Source organism: Astyanax mexicanus, chromosome 10 (assembly GCF_023375975.1).
Source record: "Astyanax mexicanus isolate ESR-SI-001 chromosome 10, AstMex3_surface, whole genome shotgun sequence".
NCBI lineage: Eukaryota > Metazoa > Chordata > Actinopteri > Characiformes > Acestrorhamphidae > Astyanax > Astyanax mexicanus.
Window position 1 is genome coordinate 10,205,870 of NC_064417.1, and position 27,127 is coordinate 10,232,996.

At 40.1% G+C, this 27,127-nt stretch overlaps 1 protein-coding gene across 2 annotated transcripts in view; it reads right to left on the reverse strand.

The window, feature by feature from the left end:
* Positions 1-3,846: 3,846 nt before the first annotated feature.
* Positions 3,847-27,127, reverse strand: part of ap3s2 (adaptor related protein complex 3 subunit sigma 2) — a 28,010-nt gene continuing 4,729 nt past the window's right edge. The window contains exons 1-6 of one of the 2 annotated variants that reach the window (XM_022683970.2): positions 12,775-12,950; positions 11,698-11,789; positions 10,295-10,406; positions 9,246-9,317; positions 6,499-6,606; positions 3,847-4,697 (exon numbers count right to left, since the gene is read on the reverse strand). In XM_022683970.2, the coding sequence (XP_022539691.1) occupies positions 4,572-4,697; positions 6,499-6,606; positions 9,246-9,317; positions 10,295-10,406; positions 11,698-11,789; positions 12,775-12,843 (579 nt within the window). In that variant the 5' untranslated portion in view covers positions 12,844-12,950 and the 3' untranslated portion in view covers positions 3,847-4,571. Of the gene's footprint in view, positions 4,698-6,498; positions 6,607-9,245; positions 9,318-10,294; positions 10,407-11,697; positions 11,790-12,774; positions 12,951-27,127 lie in introns of those variants that run through there. The other variant, XM_049484203.1, reaches the window with a different exon arrangement.

Here is a 27,127-nt window from a genome sequence, read left to right on the forward strand (position 1 = left end):
TAGGAAGTAAACAGGGAACTAGAAATAAACAGAGATAAACACTGAGCAAAAACAACTAGAGCAATCGGATAACGTGGAACGGAAAAACAACACGGGAAGGTGCAGAGACCGACAGCAAACACTGACACAGGAGGGCTATATAACACACACGGGAAGTGGAAACACCTGGGGCTAGGGGGCGGAGCTACAAATTAAACACAGGTGGAAAAGTACTGAGACAGAACACAGGAGCACAGGTCACGTGGGGAACACTCAGGCACGAGGACAGACAGGAACAGGGCTGGGACGTGACACTGTCATTGTTCTTTCCTGACTGATCAGATCAGGCTGCTTAAACTTTTCTTTCCCCTGTCTTCAGTCTTCACCCAGCAGTGTTATTTTGACAGGTGATTTTGATTTAGTAGTCTTAGTCTAAAATGTATAATAGTTTTAGTCACATTTTAGTCTTTTGGTTATTATTAGTTTTAGTCAACCAAAGCGAACAACATTTTAGTCTAGTTTTAGTCTAATGAATAATTTATTAAAAGCCTTTAGGTTTTGTTGCATTTAAATTATGCTAACATTAAAACGTTTTAAAGTTAGTGACCTGTAAAGATGGGAGACAAATAAAGTCAAGTTTCTGAAATGATCCACTTCTACTGCAGTACAGATTTATACCAACATTTCTGGCTTTAAGTAAAGTAGGCTTACATTACTTAACAAGTGTTTTTGAAACTCTTCCAGTCCAGTAAGAGCAATGTTTATCTCTGGTTATATGCAGCTACACAGATATGTGTACAATCTTCCGTTCTTCTTCTTTTTATACAATGTAATCGCTGTATAAAAAGAGACAGAAGAGAGTTCTGCCTTCAGGGTTTTCTGACAGAAACAGTGAGGGTGAGGAAAAAGACAGAAAGTGCTGCTTCTCTGTGTTTACTAATCCGTTACTCACTCATACTGGAGTTTACGTTCATTTAAACATGATGTGGATTAACACAGTGAACATGCAATTACCTATTAGTTTAATAGATCTAAAATGGAGTGAAGGCTGTTTAAATTCTGTTTAAAGTCTCGCGGTTTGAAGAAGAAAGATGTTTGTGGCCAGTATAACTGAAACACCTTAATTAATGATGATGGATTACACGGATCCCTTTTAGAGACATCGCTAATACTAAACCAGAGATATATCAAACTGGCTGAACAAGCTTACCTTTATCCCATAAATGATGTTTATTCAGTAAGTGGGAGAGGATCTGCTGTCTGAATCAGCTGTGTGGGGTTCAGAGTGAGGGGCTCGGGGGAATTGGTCATAAGGACACTGTGTGGAGCGGCTGTGTACCAATTACTGCTCAGTAATAGAATTTATTACAAATAATTTCCCCATTCATCAGTCTTTGAGAACGTTATACATTTCATCATAGTTTTTGATGAAAAGTCTTGTTGTCAAGTCTTGTTTTCGTCATGAAAAATAGTGTTAACGAAATTAACACTGTCGCCCAGTAATCCCAAGCTGATGGCAAGATGTACGAGATCATAATTACAATCACCTGTTTAAGGTTGTTGCAATAATTGTTTATTTATAGTTGTTTTACCTCATTACTAGTCCTAAATTGCCCCTGTCTCAAAACTAGAAATATCTTACATTCAGATATATCAGGCTGCGATTAAATTAAAGTCACAGAAAATGTAAGAAACAATAAAATAAAATGTGTGTTGTGACTCAACTCCCACAACCCAGGTTTGATCCTAACTATGGTTTGATTTTTATTTATTTTTTCTTTCTTCATGGGTTAACCTGATTTGAGATCTGTTGTTCTGCAATTGGGTTCAACAACCTTCTGTGCTGGAGGGCTGTTTGTCTGCGGCTCCCCTTCCCATTATACTTTTTTAAGAAGCAAAAGCACAATAAAGACAGAGAGATTGGCGGCAGCCGTTCAGAGAGAGTTTTATGAATACTTTTATGAGGAGTGTGACCAAGTGACTGTGCACATTCTATCAGATAACTCCAGACCTTTGACAGGCTCTTATCTCAGCAGATACCTTTATAAGATCTCAGAGATAAAGTCAGTTATAGTGTGACTGTTATCTGTGCTCTCTACTGTTCCATTAGCTCTCTTCCTCCCACATATTTGTGATAATTATTTTAAAGGACCTTTGTGTGGTTAAACAGGTTCAGTAGAACAAGTTTCTGTATAAACACTGTACAACAGTGGGGCAGATCTGTCTCCAGATTTCTCCACTATTATTGTAATAAAGCCCCCCAAAGTAAACAAGTTTCTTTGAATTAACAATCAAAATGTTAATTGTACTGTTTCCATTCTGCATAACATCATCAATAAAGAAAAGCGTGTGGTGGAGGAGCTAGCAGTCGTGGTCATTGGTCTACCTGTTTGACTGTTTATGCAGTACACCAGTGACAACTTTCATCTTCAGGACATTCCAAACGGTTGCACTGGCCATGGCCAACATTTGAGCAATGGCTCTGATTGATTTTCTATCTTCTCTCAGCTTCACAATTACATGGTTTTCGCCCATAGGCAGCTCTCTAATGTTTCATGTTGGTTTCTCCACAAACTATTAATGCACAGTCTGCACAGGCAAAACCTATTTATTCAAAACCTATAAATAGCACATTCAGTGCCATTTATTGTTGGAATAACCAATGTGTCAAGAAACACCTGGGCAAAAGCATGTTCCATTTCCTTTGCTTAGAAGAAATATGGGTGGGGAATATTGATCTTGGCACTGGCCACAGTGCCTTCACACAATTACCCACCAGGTTTCATTACTGTTGGTTGATTCCTTCTGAGTGCAATTCATTTTTGATGATGAGTATATTTATATATGTGAAAAACTGCCATCAGGTCATAAAGTTCTGTGTCAAGTGACCTAATGAAGTTGTGACATCTGCATTACCTAAAACTAGTTTTTCAGTCAGTATCCTGCAATGCCATTAAATATGAGCTTTGTACCTTTGTATAAAATGTAGCAAATTGTAATTAAATCATAAACACAGCAAAGTAACAGGTGTAGCTTGTTTTACTGCAGGTAATAAGATGCAATAAAGCAGTGTTTCTCAATGCCAGTATACCCCAGTATATTTAGTGCTTTGTCAGCTCCCAACACACCTGATTTATCTAATCAGGGTGTGTTTCCTGAAAGTGATCGATCAATTCTAAGGAATAGTGAAAAAACTAACACATGGCATGAGAAAGGGGTGAGCCAGTTCTGCAGTTGTTTTCCAAAGTTTCGCAAAACGAAACGTGAACAATGTTTAAGAATATACCACCTGATACCTAAGACATTGTTAACCAGTTTACCAGTTTTAAGACCAGATTTTTTTTTTTCAGTCACATATCAAAGGTATAGAGTCAGGATATTGTAATAAAAAGTAGTTCCTGCAATTCATGCTGCCACAGACGAGAAATGTACAAAACTTGTGTTGTTCATTATTAAATCATTAATTAGCATCTAGAAATTTAAATTTTAATCTTTTATTAAGTGTTTCATCTTACAACAATTAAAAGACATTTTGGTATAGCCACACCTTTGAAATGAGTGCAGCATGTGGGTTTTTGTAAAATGCATGGTGTGCTTTTTTATATTTTTTTCCTTCTTTACTAGCCCTAAAATGCCTCCTTTCCAACTATTTTTGGAAACAAATTAAATTAAGTTGACCAGACAAGCCTACATTTGAATTTATTTGCATTTTCTATACTGTTCCAATCTTTTCTGATTCGAAGTTGTATTTACTAAATTGAACAGGTAAAATGTATAAAATGCAAGAGCTTGTTTGAATGAGAGAAGCTACAATAAATTTATATTTTAACGGTTCTCATTAATAAATAAACACAACCGGAAACCATACATCTGGACAAGTTTTAATTACAGAACATAAAGCATACAGTATAAATAAACATATCATTGATTGGTAATATTTGTAGATTTGGCTATATGAACAGGGGCAGAAATATGATTCCTGACACTGGAATGTTGCCACATTGAACAATTACAAATAAACAAAACAATCTACAAAACTACAAAAATCAACAACATTAAAAATGGCTGGCTGAAATGAACGACACATGTAACACATTTTAACCGTGGAATAGTAATTTTGGACTGTGCTGCGCTCCAGTGTAACAGTCTGTAGGTTATGGTCAGCAGTCAGTCCAAGAAGATCATGAAGAGGGTATTTTATCTGTATAGACTCTGCCTAAAAACGTGCTTTACAGTAGCTGCTAATGTTAGAAAGGACACGTTTAACAGAATGCTATAAAAAAATCCCTTTTAGGCGTAATATGAGATTGTAGATCCACCTCACCTTATCACAATACCTATATTTAAAGTTTTATTAATATATATTCACCCTAATGAGCTACAGTCTCTCATTAGGGTGAATATAATTAACATGTTGCAGGTCGATACTGCAATATACACTAAGGTGGAGCTACAGTCTCTCATTAGGGTGAATAGGAGTTCTATAAAAGCTATCCAAACAAACAATTGTAGCTATGAAAGCATGTTTGTAGACGGAGCCTAAACAGGTCAGTCAGTGTTGATATTCAGGATTCATCGTAAGAGAAGCAGACTCAGAATGGGGACAGGCTGGGTACTTTAATGTTGATGTCTCCTATGTTGATGTTGCGAGGGATTTCTGGAAGGTTCATGTTCTTGACTGCTGAGACGGCCCGTGCAGGAGCAGCAGACAGCCCACCCTGCAGGAAACACAACAATACAACCTTTAGAGAAACAATGGGTTCTACACAGTACTGACAAATGTTTGTCTTGTAACCACAGTGGCACTACTTTTGGTTCAAAATAGAACCATTCTATATAGAACCATCTACTAGTTGGTACATTGCTACAATGTTTTTTAATAATTATTAACGTGTAACTGCATAATTAGAGGCACTTCAAAAAAAGAGAGACCTGGAGAAAAGAGGTTTGGACTGCTGTTCTTAGAATAGATTAATTTGTTTCTAATTGGGTAAACAGTTCTATAGACCACTGCAGTTTTGCATAATTCTGTAGTCCTTGTATAGCTTGCGTGTCTATGTGGTCTTTCCTTATGAGGAAAATGAATGGGCTTCTCAAAAACTGGCCTCTATCACATTCTGTGGTAAATAAATATGTTCAGAGTCCTTTACCTTTTATTCTGTGTACATTTTACTTCTGAACAACTCTTCGAGATCGTTTTAGTCATAATGAGAAAAATGTTTAGGCAATGCTGCAGCGGAGTGGACGGTCCTCCCAGTGCAGAGGCAGAGAACGGCAGGGGACTCTTTTTGGCGCAACACCAGCGAACTCCGACCATATGTTTACAGCGTATTACACCCAGCTGATCCAAATAATAAACAAACTGCCCTCTCTGAGGAGAGCTGAGAGTGGTACAGCATAAAATCTTTAAAACAGGACAGTGTTACTCCAGATCCAGCTTTAAACGCTGTAGCAGGTTTTACCAGTGTAGCTGAGACCAATGATAGTGGCGTGTTTGGCTGTTCTACACGCTGCTCTGCACATCCTGATTTCACACCCTGGTTACACAGACAGACCAGCTACACCAGCAAACTCCAAATACATCATTGACTGTTTTTACTCCCTGGATTTTACAGCGGGTCAGTAATGTGGGTTACAGTTCAGGGGTGGTTTATCTTATTGAGATTCTGATTAAGTTTATTATGCAGTGAAATAAATTAGAGAAGTTTGGTGTTTCTGGCTCATTGTTTTAGTACATTAAGTCACGTTAAGGTTTGTCCTCAACAGGTTTCAGTGGAAAGTAAAGCCATACTAAGCCTTTTTACATTAAGTGTTTTAGACTCTATGGTTCTTCAGTTAGTTAGCTCTGTCCTGCTAGTTTTCCTGCTGTATCACATAGCTCACCTCAGTTACTTAGTTGATTAGTTAGTTATTAGTTGATTATTTGAATCAGGTGTGCTGTAATTAGTATTAACCACTGGCCGTAAATAAATACTAAACCCCATGGGGAAGCACTGTTCCTGAACTAAGAACCAGCTAAAGCTCACTTTCTCTTATTATCTGCCTTTTAAAGCTCTAACACAGACTACACTGCTCAACATCACCATACTGAAAGTGTTTTTACCTCTCTGAATGCTTCAATGATTCTCTGTGAAGAAGTAGAAGAATCTAAAATGCAATTCGGCCGTTGTTTGCTGGTGTAGCAAAAACAAAAACGAGTCAAAATCGAGTCTTTAAGCATTAGCTTAAAGCTTGCATTTTTCTTATTACGATCTCGTAATTCAGAGGATCCAATGATATGTAGAAGTAAAATATACACAGAATAGAACAAACAGTGTTCTGAATATTTTTATTTACCACAGAATGTGATAAGAGGCGGATTTTTGAAAAGCCCATTTATTTTTTCATTCCTCAGACGCGGTACCCCAAATATGGGCATAAACAACATGGTGCTAACTACAACATTAAAAAAACAACTGCAGTGGTCTATTGGGAAAGCAGTTCTGACTGGTGTGTTGAACATTAGGAAAAATGACTCACCTCAGATTTTTCCATCCGGTTTTGCAGCTCCACCTGGGCCACAATCTCATTCATATTGGTCTCCAGCACCATCCCACCCATTACCACCTCCTGCAGAATATAATGCACCTGCAACACACACACACACACACACAATCATATATACTCTTAGGGGGATTACAGTGGCATATATGGGTGTACTGATTACAGTACAGTGTGTAACCCCTTTGCAAAGGTAAACTTTACACTGTCCAAAAAGTCCACAAACAGGCTGTAGCAGTCTTATAAACACTGACTACTGACTATTTGATTCATTCTAAAATTAAATAGAGTTTTACAGGTCATACTCACGGACCACTGACTTGATTTGTTATTTTGTTTTCTAAATATTATATAGAGGCAGTTTCCCAGATTAAGCCTAGTCATGGACTACACAATATTTTACATGGAGAAAGGAAAATAAAGTCTTTGTCGTAATCCATGTATGAAAAACTGACCCATAGAGTAAACAAACTTAGTGACCACTGACTTGATGAATATTTGGGTTTATGGTAATTAGTGCTGGGAGGTATATTGGTTTATCCGGGAATTAAACCGGTATGCATTTTTTACATACTGCCACACTGCTAGGGGTGCTGCAGAGCACTGTGTAGAACACAGAAGAAGCAGATACAACTCTAGCAGTAGCCAGTTAGCATAACAAGCTAATACACTGGAGTAATGGTAGCTTAGCTCTGTGTAGTTAAACGCTCCATCCTGCCTTTAAATAAATGAAAACAGCATATTATCTTTGGAGCTTCTGCTGCTGTATGAGCAGTAACTATAACCTTTTTAAATATATTTATACTGTAGCTTGAGGGATAGTTTTAATTCACACTGAATTAAATGTATTTTTCAACTGGAAGAAGAGAGAAGTGTGGCTGATTTTAACACTGTAATGCCTCTAATGGCTTTAAGAATAACATAATGTAAATTGATATTAAACCTGTGTCTTACTTGTGCAACAGAAAATTTGAGAAATATCTCTTTTGAACACTTAAACATTGTCCAATCATAGTATTTATGGAACTATTTAAAATATTCAGTTTTGTAAAGGAAGTTGTGTTAAACTGTTGGTGTATCTCTTTTTAAGATCTATTGTTTAAATTCTTCGGCTGTTTCTTTGTTAATGAACACTGATTTCTTTATATATTGTGTAATTTTGTGGGGAAAGTAGTCAAATCATAGTAATCACAGCCTTAATTTAAAGCTTTTAGTGTTTTATATTATATGTTTTCCGAACAGTACCATAAGTCTCAAACCTATATTAAAGCCCAGTCATGCAAAAAATATAAATAAATGAAATAAAATAATAAAAATACTTTAATATGCCGTCAAGATCAAAATCTTGAAAAATACTGTGATATACATATTTGTTTATACAGCCCAGCACTAATTGTAATGTTATAAGCAGTTAACTACAGATAAACATACTCACTCATCACTGACATTATGTCAATTAAGTTCTAGAGGTAAAGAGAGTTACACTTATTTATCACTAACTTCTTGTTGTTGACGTTCATTCTAAATGTTAAACATTTACAGCTACAGCTAATTTACAGCACACTTGGTGCTAAATACTAAGTGTTAGTCTACCTTAAAGCTGTAAATGTAGTTTACAGAACAAGGACAGCTAGAACATTCTTCACAGAGTTATAAAGTGTCAGCCAGGTATATTAAATCCTTTCCCATAAAACGAGGTGATAACAAAAGCCTCTGAGATTAGATACCAGAGAGAATAAAGCTAATATTACACTCCATAAAACCTTTATGGTCAAATCATGTCAATGCAACACCAAGGACTGATACCTCTGTCACACTCACACGCGCACACACACACATCACCTCCTGCACATTTAATAGCAAACATTGCAGCTAAAAGGCTTTACTACTAAAGTATTGTATTATCTACCTCAGTAACTGCTGTGCTCACATATGTTATATAAGCTGACTGTGTATTCCTATTTGTGATACTTACATACTTCTGTATGTAATGTACTTACATACATTTTCAGTCCTGTGTGGATGCTACACTGTTTTGTCTGTCGATAGTGTCCAATACAGGTTACACAGGTTGTTGTACTGTATATATGTGAACTAGGTTTATAAATATATGTGTACACGCTAGGGGTGGGCAATATTATATCGTATACAATATATCGTGACACAGAAATACAAAAATTCATATTGTGACAATAGGGATGGTTTGTCTTAAATGTAGTCCATTATTTACTGTGAAGCTTTAAGTGTGTTTATTGTATAATTGTTTTAGTTTATAGTTTTTGTTTGCAGTTTATATGCATGAAAATATTCTGCAATATTTTTTGCTGCATTATATTATTTTATGCCATATAATTTATTTTGCCATATTATGATTATACTGTTATACTCTTATACTATATTCCTGAAATGAATGAATTATTTTTCTGTTTTCCTATATTGCCAAGTATATCGTTATCGCAAAAATACCCTGAAATATTGTGATATTATTTTAGAGCCATATCGCCCACCCCTAGTACACGCATGCAAGTACATACACATAGTTGTATGCAAGTTCATAAGTGCAAAACTTCGGGCACTCCTGATTAAATGACATGCTGTTAGTGTGTACCTCATACACATGACTGTATATTGCTCCCAAAAATATCTTTCATGTTTGATGCCTAGTGAAATAAGAAAAAAAAAAAAAGAAATAGTTAATTTCAGCAGCAACTACTAAGTGGACTCACTTTGTCCATGTGGAAGATCAGGTCCAGCTCACAGACATTTTCAAAGCATTTATCCAGTGTCTCCACAAACACCTGCAGAGGAACACACAAAACACACACAACACACACACACAGGTCAATCTGTTTCTTTGTTTTGTTCCTGTATAGTTTGTGCTTCCAAGCCTATCTGAAACTTGACTGCTTCCTCTTTAATTCTGTTTCCTCTTTTGTGGCACATCATTAATCAGTTTGAAACGTGTTTAACTCTTTAATTCAGTATGAGGAGACATCAGAGCCAGATTTATTCTGAGTAGACCAAACTAATAAACTTTGTAGAATTATAGATTGAATGAACACATACAGTATTTATAATATTCACTATGAATATTTTAGTATATATAATGAACTATTCACTATCCATTAAGACATTTTCAGTAATGGATATTAAGTATCTGCTCTGAATTATTGCATTTACAGCATTTATAATTATTCAGTATTTACTATGAATTAGACCTACTCTGTAACCACTATAAATTATTTTCAATGCAAAGAAACATAAAAACAATTCCAGTCATGAATAAAGGAAATAAAACCTTTTATTAATGCAGGACTGTCTGCGTTTTCTTAAATATGGTGTGAAGCATGATATGCCTGTCAAAATTACGATACAGTGTGGAATTGTGTTTATGGACATGGAGTCTACTTTAAACTGTAAAAATGAGAAAAGTATGTAATGGACTTTGGCTCATATGAGACCTGCTTCAAATCTGTAACACTGTAGGACATTAATAGCATGACATTACACTAAAATCAGTTATCCTTTTCATATAAATTTGTAAGTCTAATATAAATTTATGGGGAAATAAACAGGGTGGTGCTGAATGTAGTTTCTTTAAAACCAGTTAGAACAACTCCGCAAAGCACTGCATACTCTGTGTGTGTCACAATATATAGTAAAATGTCTACTTTTATATAAAGACAAAATGATTTAGTTTAATAATACAGTGTAACTCCTCAGAATAAGAACCCTGTTTCTGATGATTACAGGTTTCTGTGTTATTTGTGTTTACCTGTATAAGATCTAAAATCCCCAGTTCACTCTCTGATGAGTCGACACAAAACACAAAGTAAAGTGTAGCGTAGTGTCTGTAAATCAGCTTGTAGTCTGAGCCACCAATCAGACTGCAAAGATAAAAACATGACAGAAATTACTACTTTCATGACACAAACTTTATTGTCAACAATAAAAGTACTACACTTGCAGTCTCTACCCATCTCATATAAAGCCAATAAAACTTTTACAAACTTTAATGGAATTCTATACATCAGCAAATCATCTCCTACACTACAATAAAGATAAATTATTTGTTGCATATAAATGAAATGTATTAAAGCCAGAAAGCTTAGTATGTGGACAATACATGTTTTATTTCCAAATGTGATGTTCTGTAAAATAAAAACAAAACATATATTTTTTTAAATCTTGCAAATGTTAAGTAGAATACTTAAAAGTATTCGCTGTGCTATTTTTCCACAAGCTTCCCAACCCCCCCAATAGCATTGATGATGGTAGAGTCTGACCACTGCACAAAGTCTTCTCCAGCACATCCCAAAGATTCTCAAAGAGGTTAAGGTCTGCACTCTGTGGTGAACTCTCAATCCATGTGTGAAAATGATGATCTCTCATGCTCCCTGAATCACTCCTTCACAATTCAAGCCCCATAAATCCTTACACTGGCATCTTGGAATATGCCCGTGCCATCAGGGAAGAAAAGATCCTGGTCTATATTCAGTATATTCTGGTAGTCAGCAGACCTCATTCTTTCAGTACATACTGTTGCTGAACCTGGACCTGACCAACTGCAGCAACTTCAGTTCATAGCACAGCTTCCATAGGCTTCACTCGCCTCTCTACATACCATTACGTGCCCATCATGGAACAGGGTAAATCCCTTGAGTTCTCTTTTCATCGTGTATGGAAATGCTCTTACTTTCACCAAACATATCCCGACCCAGGACGTGCTCCAACCCTACTGAAAACTGCATGCTGGATGGATGAATGGATTACCACACGACACCATTAGGAACCTCTGCAACTCTATATCAAGACGTCTGGCATGTTGTGTTACACAGGTTTTACGCATGAATGAGCCACTGCTTCTGTATGTGTAGTTTAATAAATATTGCCCATATTGGTCTAAATCTTAAATAATTTATTGTTTCTGTTAACCTACATCTTTGCATTGCAGTCAAACACTTCCTTCTGGCTGCAACTTTGATATGTGTATTATTTTCAATGCAGCTGTGTTATTTAAAAACCAAAGGCGCCATACAAACAGCATTAAATTTCATTTTCATTACAAGGTAAGGCCATAACGTACAGATGAAATTATCATGAGATTATCATATCTCATGTTGTGAACTGAGTATATTATTACACCCTTAATTTGTTATTACTGAAACACCACATCACCTTCCTCCTTCAAGGAAATTGCAGACGTTGTCATCCCTCTTGGAAACCAGATGAAATGTCTCTCGAATTATCTGCTGCTGCATGTCCTCTGCCTAAAGGAGGGGAGATACATCAATGTTTTAAAAGATAGCACCTCAGAAATTCTTTTTATATGTATTAGGGTAGTGTTTTCATGTCCTGCTACTAAAATCCCCTGTCCTGCAGGCTATTTGTGAGTATTATTAAGTTATTACATAAAATTTAATATACAACAGAGAGCCCTGCTAAGAAATCCAGCTCAGGACCAGCTGGTCATCCAGACCAATCTACGCTGGTAGGCTAGCTCATTAACTATGTCTTAACCAGAACAGGGTATGTTTTCTCTGGAGGACCAGCTGGTTTTAAGATGGATTTTTAGGAATGTAAAATGCTTTACATATTTAAACAAATTAGCCTGAATAACAAAGGTTTAATATACAATAGGCTTGCTTCACATATACCATAACATAACATAATATTGTTTTTTTCATGTATGATATTGTTTTAATATGTTATTTTGTATTATCAAATGTATTGCACTGTGTCACTATACCATACTTAACATGTTTAGTATATACTGTATAAATGATAAGGTGTAATACAGTACAGTTAAGCAGTATTCACAAACACTGCATGTGGAGCACAGTGGTGATATTTATTTTCAGTTGTAATAATAATAATAATAATAATAATAATAATAATAATAATAATAATAATAATAATAATAATAATGATGACTCGCAGATGGGTTTTATAAATGTGTGTAAACCTGTGCTTCACCTATATGAAGCTCCTAACAGAAGCTAACCTGGTTTAGCTACACATCACTCATAGCTACAACGCAAAGTGCTTTACTAACACTATTGTAAATGAAAGAGCTCCTGAACAGCACAATAAAACTGACATTAAATCCACACTGAAAAATAAATACAGATAGGGGGTTTTGATTAATCAGCTCATTTTTATAAAAGTACCAGGAGCCTCACAGCTAACCCCTAGCTAACCGACAGCTAACCTACAGCTAACCGACAGCCAGCAAAAAGGGAATCAATAACTTACGAAATACTGGTAGAATCTGATGAGCCTGGGTTTCCCATGGTTATTAAATATAAGAATAGCCTTGATCATCTTTCTACTTCGCGCTTTGCTGCTCTAGCTCTCAAATAAATTATTTTTCAGTCATCAAAACACCCAACGTAACAGGCTTTAACGCTTCCGTATATTTTTCACAATAAAAGTCCTTAGGCGCTGGATTATGTCACCTTTTCCTGTTTTTAATTTATATATATATATATATATATATATATATATATATATATATATATATATATATATATATATATATATATATTATCGGTCAAAAGTTTTAGTGCTATTTAAACTAAAGGTCCACTCAATAACAGAAAATAGTACAAACTCCAGTGTACAACATTTCAGTAAACAGTAAATAGTATTGTAAAAAAATATATTAATAAAATATGTTTTTTTTTTTTTACATAATTGGTTAACAGCAGCTGGTAAGTAGCTAAATAAATAAACAGCTTTGAAAGTTTAATTTATAAAATGTCAATTTACTAAGCATTTGTCTGTAGCAAAGCAGTGCTGGAGAACACAGAAACACAATTAACTCTGTAACTATTAAAAGTATTAGTATTTATAGAAAATACATATAAAGCCAGAGAGTACTGTTTTTTACACTAGGGTTAGGACGCTTGGAAACTGGAGAAAACTGGTACAGAAAGGCGTTTGGCTGATCCACATGGCAAAAGTGCCCTTAGCACATCTTATAATGACTGGTCTCAGTTTCAGCAGTGAAAAGAAGAATTAGAGGTCTGACAGGTAAAGTGCAGTAATAAGGTCTAAAATTATTAACTAGCGTTAAATAAAAAAGTAGCAATATGGAGCAATTGGGCTCCAACTCATTTAATCAGCACAGAACAATATTAAATATTCCTGTACCAACACAATCATTGTTTATATGCTTTACAATTCCGGTTTTTATAAACTTAAAAAAAAACTCTAACTTGTAGGTCCAGCATCAGCTCACCAACCAGTCAGCTCACAGTAGCAGTAATGCTAGCAAATCTGAAAAATTTAAATATACAGGTAGAATTTCTTTGCTTATTACCAAAAAAAAAGTGTTATACTTTCCAAAATTACTTTAAGGTTCTGGTTGTTTTATGTTGTTAGTTTCTATTTTTAATTTAAGTTTTTAGCCGTTTAGCTCCCTCTAGCGGTACACAGTCATTTACTGATATAGTAGGTAGGATCTCCATTAACCCGCTATGTGCCTATACTCCCATTCCAGATAATAACCTCTGGATTAACCCCCTTGGATCCATTCTATTTTTGTCATATCATATGTATAGGTGTCAATTTGGATACAGCTACCTGTATATGCTTTATATATACACATGTTCCATTTCTGAATAATAAAAAAGAATAACTTAACTTAAGAATCTCTGAAGTGGAGTCCAAGATAAATAATTTCATACGGAGCATTTGAGCAAAATCAAAATGTATACATTTTTATACATTTTATAAGGAACAAAATTATAACTTACAATCTTAAACACATAACAATATTAAGCGTTTCAGTACAGAATACATGATTTCCAGTGCTGGGCACCTTACTTTGAAAAAGTAATTAGTTACAGTTACTCCTTACTTCTCCAAAAAAGTAACTAGAGTTACTAACAGAGTTACTTCACTATAAAAGTAACTAGTTACCAGTAAAAGTAACTTAAAGTAAAAGTCCCGTTACTTTTGTTATTCGCCCGTATAAAAAAGAAAAAAAAATCAATTATGTATTTACTACTATTATTACAAAAATAACAAACGAAAATAAACCCTAAATGTTGACAAAAATATAATCTAACAAATTTCAAAAAAAAAAAAAAAACGAAATTGTCCACACAGCCAAAGAAAATGACTAAAACTTGTAATACTGAAAAAAAACACGAAAAAAAAAACAGAAAAACACACCTTGGGATGAAATTAAACAAACCAAGCCACGCTCAAAGTAAATATGTATATATAAACAAAACAAAAGAATGGACAAAAACAACAATCTAATGACCGTTATTGTATTGTAATTGTATTAATATAACAGCTGGATCAAACAGCTTTACCAAAAAGAGAAAGCAGCAGCACCCCAAAAACCGGAGCAGCTAAAAAGAGCTTAAAGTCCTTAAATCGGAACTTGCAGTGTCATGAGCAAATGTCTACGATGAGCAGTTTCAAAGAACGTATAGTGATTTCTAGCTTGTAGTGTGAAAAAAGTATTTATATGAATATCTCATGAAAAAAGTAAAATGAACTGAACTTTGAACTAGTTCAGAATTTAAATTGTGAACTTTGAACTTGAACTGTTCACTTTGAGCATGTATGAACTGAACTTGAACTAGTTCAGAAAAGCTGTGAACTGGCACAACACTGTCCACAGCAATCACTGAATTGATTAGAGCACGCAAATCTTCACAATTGTGCCTCACTTCACCACGCCAAACCACGTAAACAGGCACAGCAGCCAGAAGCTCAAGTTCACCGGAAAGAGGAACGGTTATCCAGGGCCAGAGCCGTAGAAAGAGTGAGCCCATGATGCCACTCTTCAGAGGAGATTCAAATAGGAGAACAACTTGCAATTGGCCACCTTAAATACCTTTTCTCATGATTGGATACACCTGGCTATGAAGTTCAAAGCTCAATGAGGTTACCAAACCAATTTTGTGCTTCAGTAAGTCAGTAAAAAGTAGTTAGGAGTATTCAAATCAATAAAATGATAAGGGTGCCCATACTTTTGCACCGGTCAAATTTTGGTTTAAAGCATATTGCACATTTTCTGTTAGTACAATAAACCTTCTTTGCAATCCTGAAATATTACTGTGTCCATCAGTTATTAGACATATCAAACTGAAATGGCTGTTGCAAACATCCAAATATTTAGAACTAAAAATGATTAAGATTAATAGGGGTGCCAAACCTTTTTAATATGACTGTACCTTTTGGCTGGTTAAATGGTACAAATTTGTACTTATTGCTGTTAGGAATGACTTTGCACTTCAAAGGGAACAAATCTGACTCTGTAAAGACCAATAGTGTACCATTGAGGGTACAATTATGAAGAGTGTACCTCTGAGTACAAAAAAGTACTTATATCGTACCTCTGTTTTTTTTGAGTGTACATATCTGCCCTCCCCCTCTCCATCTACTTATCTACCCTCCTCATTTCTATCTACCTATCTGCCATCCCCTTTTCTATCTACCTATCTGCCCTCCCCCTCTCTATCTACCTATCTGCCCTCCCCCTCTCTATCTACCTATCTACCCCTCTTTCAATCTATCCTCCCTCTTTCTATTTATCTATCCTCGCCCTTGCTATCTACCTATCTACCCTCCCCTTTTCTATCTACCCAACCTTTTAATTTATCCTCCCTCTTTCTATTTATCTATCCTCCCCCTACCTATCTGCCCTCCCCCTCTCTATCTACCCATCTACCCTCCCCCTTTCTATCTACCTATCTGCCCTCCCCCTTTCTATCTACCTATCTGCCCTGCCCCTCTCTCTCTATCTACCTATCTGCCCTCCCCCTCTTTATCTATCCTCCTACTTTCTATCTACCTATCTGCCCTCCCCCTTTCTATCTACCTATCTGCCCTCCCCCTTTCTATCTACCGATCGGCCTTACCCCTCTCTATCTAAATATCTACCCTCCCCCTTTCAATCTATCCTCCCCTTTCTATCTACCCATCTACCCCCCTTTCAATCTTTCCTCCCTCTTTCTATTTATCCATCCTCCCCCTACCAATCTGCCCGCCCCCTCTCTATCTACCTATCTACCCTCCCCCTTTCTATCTACCTATCTGCCCTCCCCATCTCTATCTATCCTCCTACTTTCTATCTACCTATCTACCCTCCCCCTTTCTATCTATCTATCTACCCTCCCCCTTTCCATCTACCTATCTGCCCTTCCCCTTTCTATCTACCTATCTGCGCTCCCCCTTTCTATCTATCCTCCCCCTTTCTATTTACCTATCTGCCCTCCCCCTCTCTATCTACCTATCTACCCCTCTTTCAATCTATCCTCCCTCTTTCTATTTATCTATCCGCTGCCCTTGCTATCTACCTATCTGCCCTCCCCTTTTCTATCTACCTATCTACCCTCCCCCTTTCTATCTACCTATCTGCCCTCCCCCTCTCTATATACCTATCTACCCTCCCCCTTTCTATTTACCTATCTGCCCCCCCTCTCTTTCTACCTATCTACCGTTCCCTTTTCTATCTACCCATCTACCCCCTTTTTAATCTATCCTCCCTCTTTCTATTTATCTATCCTCCCCCTACCTATCTGCCCTGCCCCTCTCTTTCTATCTACCTATCTGCCCTCTCCCGTTCTATCTATGCCCCCCTTTTAATCTATCCTCCCTCTTTCTACACTCTAAAAAACAGAGGTACGATATGAGTACTTTTTTGTACTCGAAGGTACACTCTTTATAATTGTACCCTCAAAAGGTACAATATTGGTCTTTACAGGGTCAGATTTGTTCCCTCTGAAGTACAAAGTCATTTCTAACAGCAATAAGTACAAATTTGTACCATTTAACCAGCCAAAGGGTACATTCAGTATTCTGCATCACTGTACTAATAAACTATATATATTTAAATTGCACATTTTTTAATTTGAAAGCCAGACAATTTTGTATCATCAAGTTTTTGAGCCATATTTAGTTGATGATAATGTTTATAATCTTTATAATCTTTACTGCCACAAAAACCATGGGTACAAAAAAGGACTTTCACTGAAAGGTACTTTTTTGTGCCTCAATATAAGGTACAGCCCCAGCGACAAGCTTTGTACTCTTTTAAGTACAAATCTGTACTTATATTTCTTAGAGTGTATTTATCTATCCTCCCCCTCTATATCTACCCATCTGCCCTCCCCCTTTCTATCTACCGATCTGCCCTCCCCCTCTCTATCTACCTATCTACCTTCCCCCTTTCTATCTACCTACCTGCCCTCCCCCTTTCTATCTACCTAACTGCCCTCCCCCTTTCTATCTACCTAACTGCCCTCCCCCTTTCTATCTACCTATCTGCCCTCCCCTTTTCTATCTACCTATCTGCCCTCCCCTTCTCTATCTACCTATCTACCCTACCTCTTTCTATTTACCTATCTGCCCTCCCCCTTTCTATCTACCTATCTGCCCTCCCCATTACTATCTACGCATCTACCCCCTTTCAATCTACCCTCCCCCTTTCTATTTATCTATCCTCCCCTTTCTATCTACCTATCAGCCCTCCCCTTTTCTATCTACCCATCTACCCCCCTTTTAATCTTTCTACCTATATACCCCCCTTTCAATCTATCCTCCCCTTTCTATTTATCTATCCTCCCCCTCTATCTACCTATCTGCCCTCCACTTTCTATCTACCTATCTGCCCTTCCCATTTCTATCTACCTATCTGCCCTCCCCCTCACTATCTACCTGCCCTTCCCCTCTCTATCTACCTATCTGACCTCTCCCATTCTACCTACCTATCTACCCCCCTTTCTATCTACCTATCTGCCCCCCCCTTTCTATCTACCTATTTGCCCTCCCCCTCACTATCTACCTGCCCTTCCCCTCTCTATCTACCTATCTGCCCTCTCCCATTCTATCTACCTATCTACCCCCTTTCAATCTATCTTCCCCCTTTCTATTTATCTATCCTCCCTCTCTCTATCTACCTGTCTGCCACCCCTTTCTATTTACCTAACTGCCCTCCCCCTTTCTATCTACCTAACTGCCCTCCCCCTTTCTATCTACCTATCTGCCCTCCCCCTTTCTATCTACCTATCTGCCCTCCCCCTTACTATCTACCTATCTACCCCCTTTCAATCTATCCTCCCCCTTTCTATATATCTATCCTCCAACTCTCTATCTACCTATCTGTCCTCCCCCTTTCTATCTACCTATCTACCCTCCCCCTTTCTATCTACCTAACTGCCCTCCCCCTTTCTATCTACCTATCTACCCTCCTCCTCTCTATCTACATATCTGCACTCCCCCTTTCTATCTACCTATCTGCCCTGCCCCTCTCTCTCTATCTACCTATCTGCCCTCTCCCGTTCTATCTATGCCCCCCTTTTAATCTATCCTCCCTCTTTCTATTTATCTATCCTCCCCTTCTTATCTACCCATCTGCCCTCCCCCTTTCTATCTACCTATCTGCCCTCCCCCTCTATATCTACCTATCTACCTTCCCCCTTTCTATCTACCTATCTGCCCTCCCCCTTTCTATCCACCTAACTGCCCTCCCCCTTTCTATCTACCTAACTGCCCTCCCCCTTTCTATCTACCTAACTGCCCTCCCCCTTTCTATCTACCTATCTGCCCTCCCCTTTTCTATCTACCTATCTAACCTCCCCCTTTCTATCTACCCATCTGCCTTCTCCCTTTCTATCTACCTATCTGCCCTCACCCTTACTATCTACCCATCTATACCCTTTCAATCTATCCTCCCCCTTTCTATCTACCTATCTGCCCTCCCCCTCGCTTTTGTACCTATCTGAGTACAAAAAAGTACTTATATCGTACCTCTGTTTTTTTTGAGTGTACATATCTGCCCTCCCCTTCTCTATCTACCTATCCTCCCCTTCCTATCTACCCATCTGCCCTCTCCCTTTCTATCTACCTATTTGCCATCCCCTTTTCTATCTACCTATCTGCCCTCCCCCTCTCTATCTACCTATCTACCCCTCTTTCAATCTATCCTCCCTCTTTCTATTTATCTATCTTCGCCCTTGCTATCTACATATCTACTCTCCCCTTTTCTATCTACCCAACCTTTTAATTTATCCTCCCTCTTTCTATTTATCTATCCTCCCCCTACCTATCTGCCCTCCCCCTCTCTATCTACCCATCTGACCTCCCCCTCTCCATCTACCCATCTACCCTCCCCCTTTCTATCTACCTATCTGCCCTCCCCCTCTCTATCTATCCTCCTACTTTCTATCTACCTATCTGCCCTCCCCCTTTCTATCTACTGATCTGCCCTCCCCCTCTCTATCTAAATATCTACCCTCCCCTTTCAATCTATCCTCCCTTTTCTATCTACCCATCTACCCCCCTTTCAATCTTTCCTCCCTCTTTCTATTTATCCATCCTCCCCTACCAATCTTCCCGCCCCCTCTCTATCTACCTATCTACCCTCCCCCTTTCTATCTACCTATCTGCCCTCTCCCTCTCTATCTATCCTCCTACTTTCTATCTACCTATCTACCCTCCCCCTTTCTATCTATCTATCTACCCTCCCCCTTTCCATCTACCTATCTGCCCTCCCCCTTTCTATCTACCTATCTACCCTCCCCCTTTCTATCTACCTATCTGCCCTTCCCCTTTCTATTTACCTATCTGCCCTCCCCCTTTCTATCTACCTATCTGCCCTCCCCCTCTCTATCTACCAATCTACCCCTCTTTCAATCTATCCTCCCTCTTTCTATTTATCTATCCGCGCCCTTGCTATCTACCTATCTGCCCTCCCCTTTTCTATCTACCTATCTACCCTCCCCCTTTCTATCTACCTATCTGCCCTCCCCTTTTCTATCTACCTATCTGCCCTCCCCCTCTCTATCTACCTATCTACCCTCCCCCTTTCTATTTACCTATCTGCCCCCCTCTCTATCTACCTATCTACCGTTCCCTTTTCTATCTACCCATGTACCCCCTTTTAATCTATCCTCCCTCTTTCTATTTATCTATCCTCCCCCTACCTATCTGCCCTGCCCCTCTCTTTCTATCTACCTATCTGCCCTCTCTCGTTCTATCTATGCCCCCCTTTTAATATATCCTCCCTCTTTCTATTTATCTATCCTTCCCCTTACTATCTACCTATCTGCCCTCAGCCTGACTATCTACCAATCTGCCCTCACCCTTACTATCTACCCATCTACCCCCTTTCAATCTATCCTCCCCTCTCTATCTACCTATCTGCCCTCCCCCTCTCTATCTACCTATCTACCTTCCCCCTTTCTATCTACCTATCTGCCCCCCCTTTCTATCTACCTAACTGCCCTCCCCCTTTCTATCTACCTAACTGCCCTCCCCCTTTCTATCTACCTATCTGCACTCCCCCTTTCTATCTACCTATCTACCCTCCCCCTCTCTCTCTATCTACCTATCTGCCCTCTCCCGTTCTATCTACCCTCCCCCTCTCTATCTACCTATCTACCTTCCCCCTTTCTATCTACCTATCTGCCCCCCCTTTCTATCTACCTAACTGCCCTCCCCCTTTCTATCTACCTAACTGCCCTCCCCCTTTCTATCTACCTATCTACCCTCCCCCTTTCTATCTACCTATCTACCCTCCCCCTTTCTATCTACCTATCTGCACTCCCCCTTTCTATCTACCTATCTACCCTCCCCCTCTCTCTCTATCTACCTATCTGCCCTCTCCCGTTCTATCTACCCATCTACCCCCCTTTCAATCTATCCTCCCTCTTTCTATTTATCTATCCTTCCCCTTCCTATCTACCTATCTGCCCTCCGCCTGACTATCTACCCATCTGCCCTCACCCTTACTATCTACCCATCTACCCCCTTTCAATCTATCCTCCCCCTCTCTATCTACCCATCTGCCCTCCCCCTTTCTATTTACCTATCTGCCCTCCCCCTGACTATCTACCTGCCCTCCTCCTCTCTATCTACATATCTGCACTCCCCCTTTCTATCTACCTATCTGCCCTACCCCTCTCTCTCTATCTACCTATCTGCCCTCTCCCGTTCTATCTATGCCCACCTTTTAATCTATCCTCCCCTTCCTATCTACCCATCTGCCCTCCCCCTTTCTATCTACCTATCTGCCCTCCCCCTCTCTATCTACTATTCTACCTTCCCCCTTTCTATCTACCTACCTGCCCTCCCCCTTTCTATCTACCTATCTGCCCTCCCCTTTTCTATCTACCTATCTGCCCTCCCCTTCTCTATATACCTATCTACCCTCCCTCTTTCTATTTACCTATCTGCCCTCCCCCTTTCTATCTACCTATCTGCCCTCCCCATTACTATCTACGCATCTACCCCCTTTCAATTTATCTATCCTCCCCTTCCTATCAGCCCTCCCCTTTTCTATCTACCCATCTACCCCCCTTTTAATCTTTCTACCTATATACCCCCCTTTCAATCTATCCTCCCCTTTCTATTTATCTATCCTCCCCCCTCTATCTACCTATCTGCCCTCCACTTTCTATCTACCTATCTGCCCTTCCCATTTCTATCTACCTATCTGCCCTCCCCCTCACTATCTACCTGCCCTTCCCCTCTCTATCTACCTATCTGCCCTCTCCCATTCTACCTACCTATCTACCCCCTTTCTATCTACCTATCTGCCCTCCCCCTTTCTATCTACCTATTTGCCCTCCCCCTCACTATCTACCTGCCCTTCCCCTCTCTATCTACCTATCTGCCCTCTCCCATTCTATCTACCTATCTACCCCCTTTCAATCTATCTTCCCCTTTTCTATTTATCTAGCCTCCCCCTCTCTATCTACCTGTCTGCCCCCCCTTTCTATCTACCTAACTGCCCTCCCCCTCACTATCTACCTATCTGCCCTCTCCCATTCTACCTACCTATCTACCCCCTTTCTATCTACCTATCTGCCCTCCCCCTTTCTATCTACCTATTTGCCCTCCCCCTCACTATCTACCTGCCCTTCCCCTCTCTATCTACCTCTGCCCTCTCCCATTCTATCTACCTATCTACCCCCTTTCAATCTATCTTCCCCTCCCCTCTCTATCTACCTATCTGCCCTCTCCCATTCTACCTACCTATCTACCCCCCTTTCTATCTACCTATCTGCCCTCCCCCTTTCTATCTACCTATTTGCCCTCCCCCTCACTATCTACCTGCCCTTCCCCTCTCTATCTACCTATCTGCCCTCTCCCATTCTATCTACCTATCTACCCCCTTTCAATCTATCTTCCCCTTTTCTATTTATCTAGCCTCCCCCTCTCTATCTACCTGTCTGCCCCCCCTTTCTATCTACCTAACTGCCCTCCCCCTCACTATCTACCTGCCCTTCTCCTCTCAATCTATCTATCTGCCCTCTCCCATTCTATCTACCTATCTACCCCCTTTCAATCTACCTTCCCCCTTTCTATTTATCTATCCTTCCTCTCTCTATCTACCTGTCTGCCACCCCTTTCTATCTACCTAACTACCCTCCCCCTTTCTATCTATCTAACTGCCCTCCCCCTCTCTATCTACCTATCTACCCTCCCCCTTTCTATCTACCTAACTGCCCTCCCCCTTTCTATCTATCTAACTGCCCTCCCCCTCTCTATCTACCTATCTACCCTCCCCCTTTCTATCTACCTATCTCCCCCTTTCTACCTACCTATCTGCCCTCCCCCTTACTATCTACCTATCTACCCCCTTTCAATCTATCCACTTTTTATATATATATCCTTCAACTCTCTATCTACCTATCTGTCCTCCCCCTTTCTATCTACCTATCTGCCCTCCCCCTTTCTATCTACCTACCTGCCCTCCCCCTTACTATCTACCTATCTACCCCCTTTCAATCTATCCTCCCCCTTTCTATATATCTATCCTCCAACTCTCTATCTACCTATCTGTCCTTCCCCTTTCTATCTACCTAACTGCCCTCCCCCTTTCTATCTACCTATCTACCCTCCTCCTCTGCACTCCCCCTTTCTATCTACCTATCTACCCCCTTTCAATCTATCCTCCCCCTTTCTATATATCTATCCTCCAACTCTCTATCTACCTATCTGTCCTTCCCCTTTCTATCTACCTAACTGCCCTCCCCCTTTCTATCTACCTAACTGCCCTCCCCCTTTCTATGTACCTATCTGCCCTCCCCCTCTCTATCTGCCTAACTGCCCTCCCCCTTTCTATCTACCTAACTGCCCTCCCCCTTTCTATCTACCTAACTGCCCTCCCCCTTACTATCTACCTAACTGCCCTCCCCCTTTCTATCTACCTAACTGCCCTCCTCCTCTGCACTCCCCCTTTCTATCTACCTATCTGCCCTGCCCCTCTCTCTCTATTTACCTATCTGCCCTCTCCTGTTCTATCTATGCCCCGCTTTTAATCTATCCTCCCTCTTTCTATTTATCTATCCTCCCCTTCCTATCTACCCATCTGCCCTACCCCTTTCTATGTACCTATCTGCCCTCCCCCTCTCTATCTGCCTAACTGCCCTCCCCCTTTCTATCTACCTAACTGCCCTCCCCCTTTCTATCTACCTAACTGCCCTCCCCCTTTCTATTTACCTATCTGCCCTCCCCCTCTCTCTCTATCTACCCATCCTCCCCTTCCTATCTACCCATCTGCCCTCTCCCTTTCTATCTACCTATCTGCCCTCACCCTTACTATCTACCCATCTATCCCCTTTCAATCTATCCTCCCCCTTTCTATCTACCTATCTGCCCTCCCCCTCTCTATCTACCTATCTACCTTCCCCCTTTCTATCTACCTATCTGCCCTCCCCCTTTCTATCTACCTAACTGCCCTCCCCCTTTCTATCTACCTAACTGCCCTCCCCTTTCTATCTACCTAACTGCCCTCCCCCTTTCTATCTACCTAACTGCCCTCCGCTTTCTATCTACCTAACTGCCCTCCCCCTTTCTATCTACCTATCTGCCCTCCCCTTTTCTATCTACCTATCTACCTTCCCCCTTTCTATCTACCTATCTGCCCTCCCCCTTTCTATCTACCTATCTGCCCTCCCCCTTTCTATCTACCTAACTGCCCTCCCCCTTTCTATCTACCTATCTGCCCTCCCCTTCTCTATCTACCCTCCCCCTTTCTACTTACCTATCTGCCCTCCCCTTTTCTATCTACCTATCTACCTTCCCCCTTTCTATTTACCTATCCTCCCCCTCTCTATCTACCTATCTTCCCTCCCCCTCTCTATCTACCTATCTCCCCTCCCCCTTTCTACCTACCCATCTACCCCCTTTTAATCTTTCTACCTATATACCCCCCTTTCAATCTATCCTCCCCTTTCTATTTATCTATCCTCCCCCTCTCCATCTACCTAACTGCCCTCCCCCTGTCTATCTACCTATCTGCCCTCCCCTTCTCTATCTACCCTCCCCCTTTCTATTTACCTATCTGCCCTCCCCTTCTCTATCTACCCTCCCCCTTTCTATTTACCTATCTGCCCTCCCCCTTTCTATCTACCCTCCCCCTTTCTATTTACCTATCTGCCCTCCCCTTCTCTATCTACCCTCCCCCTTTCTATTTACCTATCTGCCCTCCCCCTTTCTATCTACCCTCCCCCTTTCTATTTACCTATCTGCCCTCCCCTTCTCTATCTACCCTCCCCCTTTCTATCTACCTATCTGCCCTCCCCATTACTATCTACGCATCTATCCCCCTTTCAATCTACCCTCCCCCTTTCTATTTATCTATCCTCCCCTTTCTATCTACCTATCAGCCCTCCCCTTTTCTATCTACCCATCTACCCCCCCTTTAATCTTTCTACCTATATACCCCCCTTTCAATCTATCCTCCCTCTTTCTATTTACCTATCCTCCCCCTCTCTATCTACCTATCTACCCTCCCCCTTTCTACCTACCTATCTGCCCTCCCCCTTTCTATCTACCTAACTGCCCTCCCCCTTTCTATCTACTGAAGAGTAACTGTTTATTTTACCTTAAGTGTATTGACAAATATCTTTCAGTTATGATTACTTATCTTAGTATCTATAATTACAAAATCATTGTGTGAAACCTTGTATTTTATATGCATTAACCAATACTCACATTATATTTGATCATTTTTACTCACAGTGTATTTTACACGCAATTATATAGAAGATTAACCAATAATCACAATATATTCTTTACATATATAGTAAAACATTGTTTGATCAGGCATGTGACTAACACAGACTCTATTATATGACAAATTAACCCACATGATACATTTACTAACACATAGGATTTATTATATGGCGGACTAACCACGCGTTACTAACACATTAACATATAACATATGAGATGTAGCTCAGGCTTGAAGTATTTTGTTTACTGCATGACCCTAACTAACGGTCATCAACTCGACTGGTACGGGGCTAAATTGCTACAGAAAAGGCTCTTAGATCAAAGCGGCCTTTTGGTGAGTGAGTGCCTCCCTAAAAACCTCTGCTTCAAAGCGGGGGGTGACGCACACACACAGATAGTGCCATGATGTTCCATTCTAGAAGAACACAGTCAAGGTCAAACACTATACTAGTGGTCCAGTCAGACACGTGAAACTTGAGTACTAACACGTGCATGCTAACATGAGATGATTTTAGCAACGCCTCATCAACAGGTTTCACGTCATTTGGGGTATAAAACATGGAGTCAGATCAGAGGGGGGTCAGAACTTATGCTGGGACGGCTGTTAGACGGTCTTTCATGTGTTAGTTCTCCTGAATATTCAGTACTTTATAATAAATACTTGGTTTGCTTTCAACTTCACTCCACCTGTCTGACTCTCTCTATCAAACGAACACGCAGGGGAGTTGTACCCCGGACGAGAGGTGGGGGTAGCCCACCTTTCATTTTCTTTTCTACAACACTACCTATCCTCCCCTTCCTATCTACCCATCTGCCCTCTCCCTTTCTATCTACCTATCTGCCCTCTCCCATTCTACCTACCTATCTACCCCCCTTTCTATCTACCTAACTGCCCTCCCCCTTTCTATCTACCTACCTGCCCTCCCCTTCTCTATCTACCTATCTACCCTCCCCCTCTCTATCTACCTATCAGCCCTCTCCCATTCTACCTACCTATCTACCCCCCTTTCTATCTACCTAACTGCCCTCCCCCTTTCTATCTACCTATCTGCCCTCCCCCTTTCTATCTACCTATCTGCCCTCCCCTTCTCTATCTACCTATCTACACTGCCCCTTTCTATTTACCTATCTGCCCTCCCCCTTTCTACCTACCTATCTGCCCTCCCCATTACTATCTACACATCTACCCCTCTTTCAATCTACCCTCCCACCTTTCTATTTATCTATCCTCCCCTATCTATCTACCTATCAGCCCTCCCCTTTTCTATCTACCCATCTACCCCCTTTTAATCTTTCTACCTATATACCCCCCTTTCAATCTATCCTCCCCTTTCTATTTATCTATCCTCCCCCTCTCTATCTACCTATCTGCCCTCCCCCTCTCTATCTACCTATCTACCCTCCCCCTTTCTACCTACCCATCTACCCCCTTTTAATCTTTATACCTATATACCCCCCTTTCAATCTATCCTCCCCTTTCTATTTATCTATCCTCCCCCTCTCCATCTACCTATCTGCCCTCCCCCTCTCTATCTACCTATCTACCCTCCCCCTTTCTACCTACCTATCTGCCCTTCCCTTTTCAATCTACTTATCTACCCTCCTCCTTACTATCTCC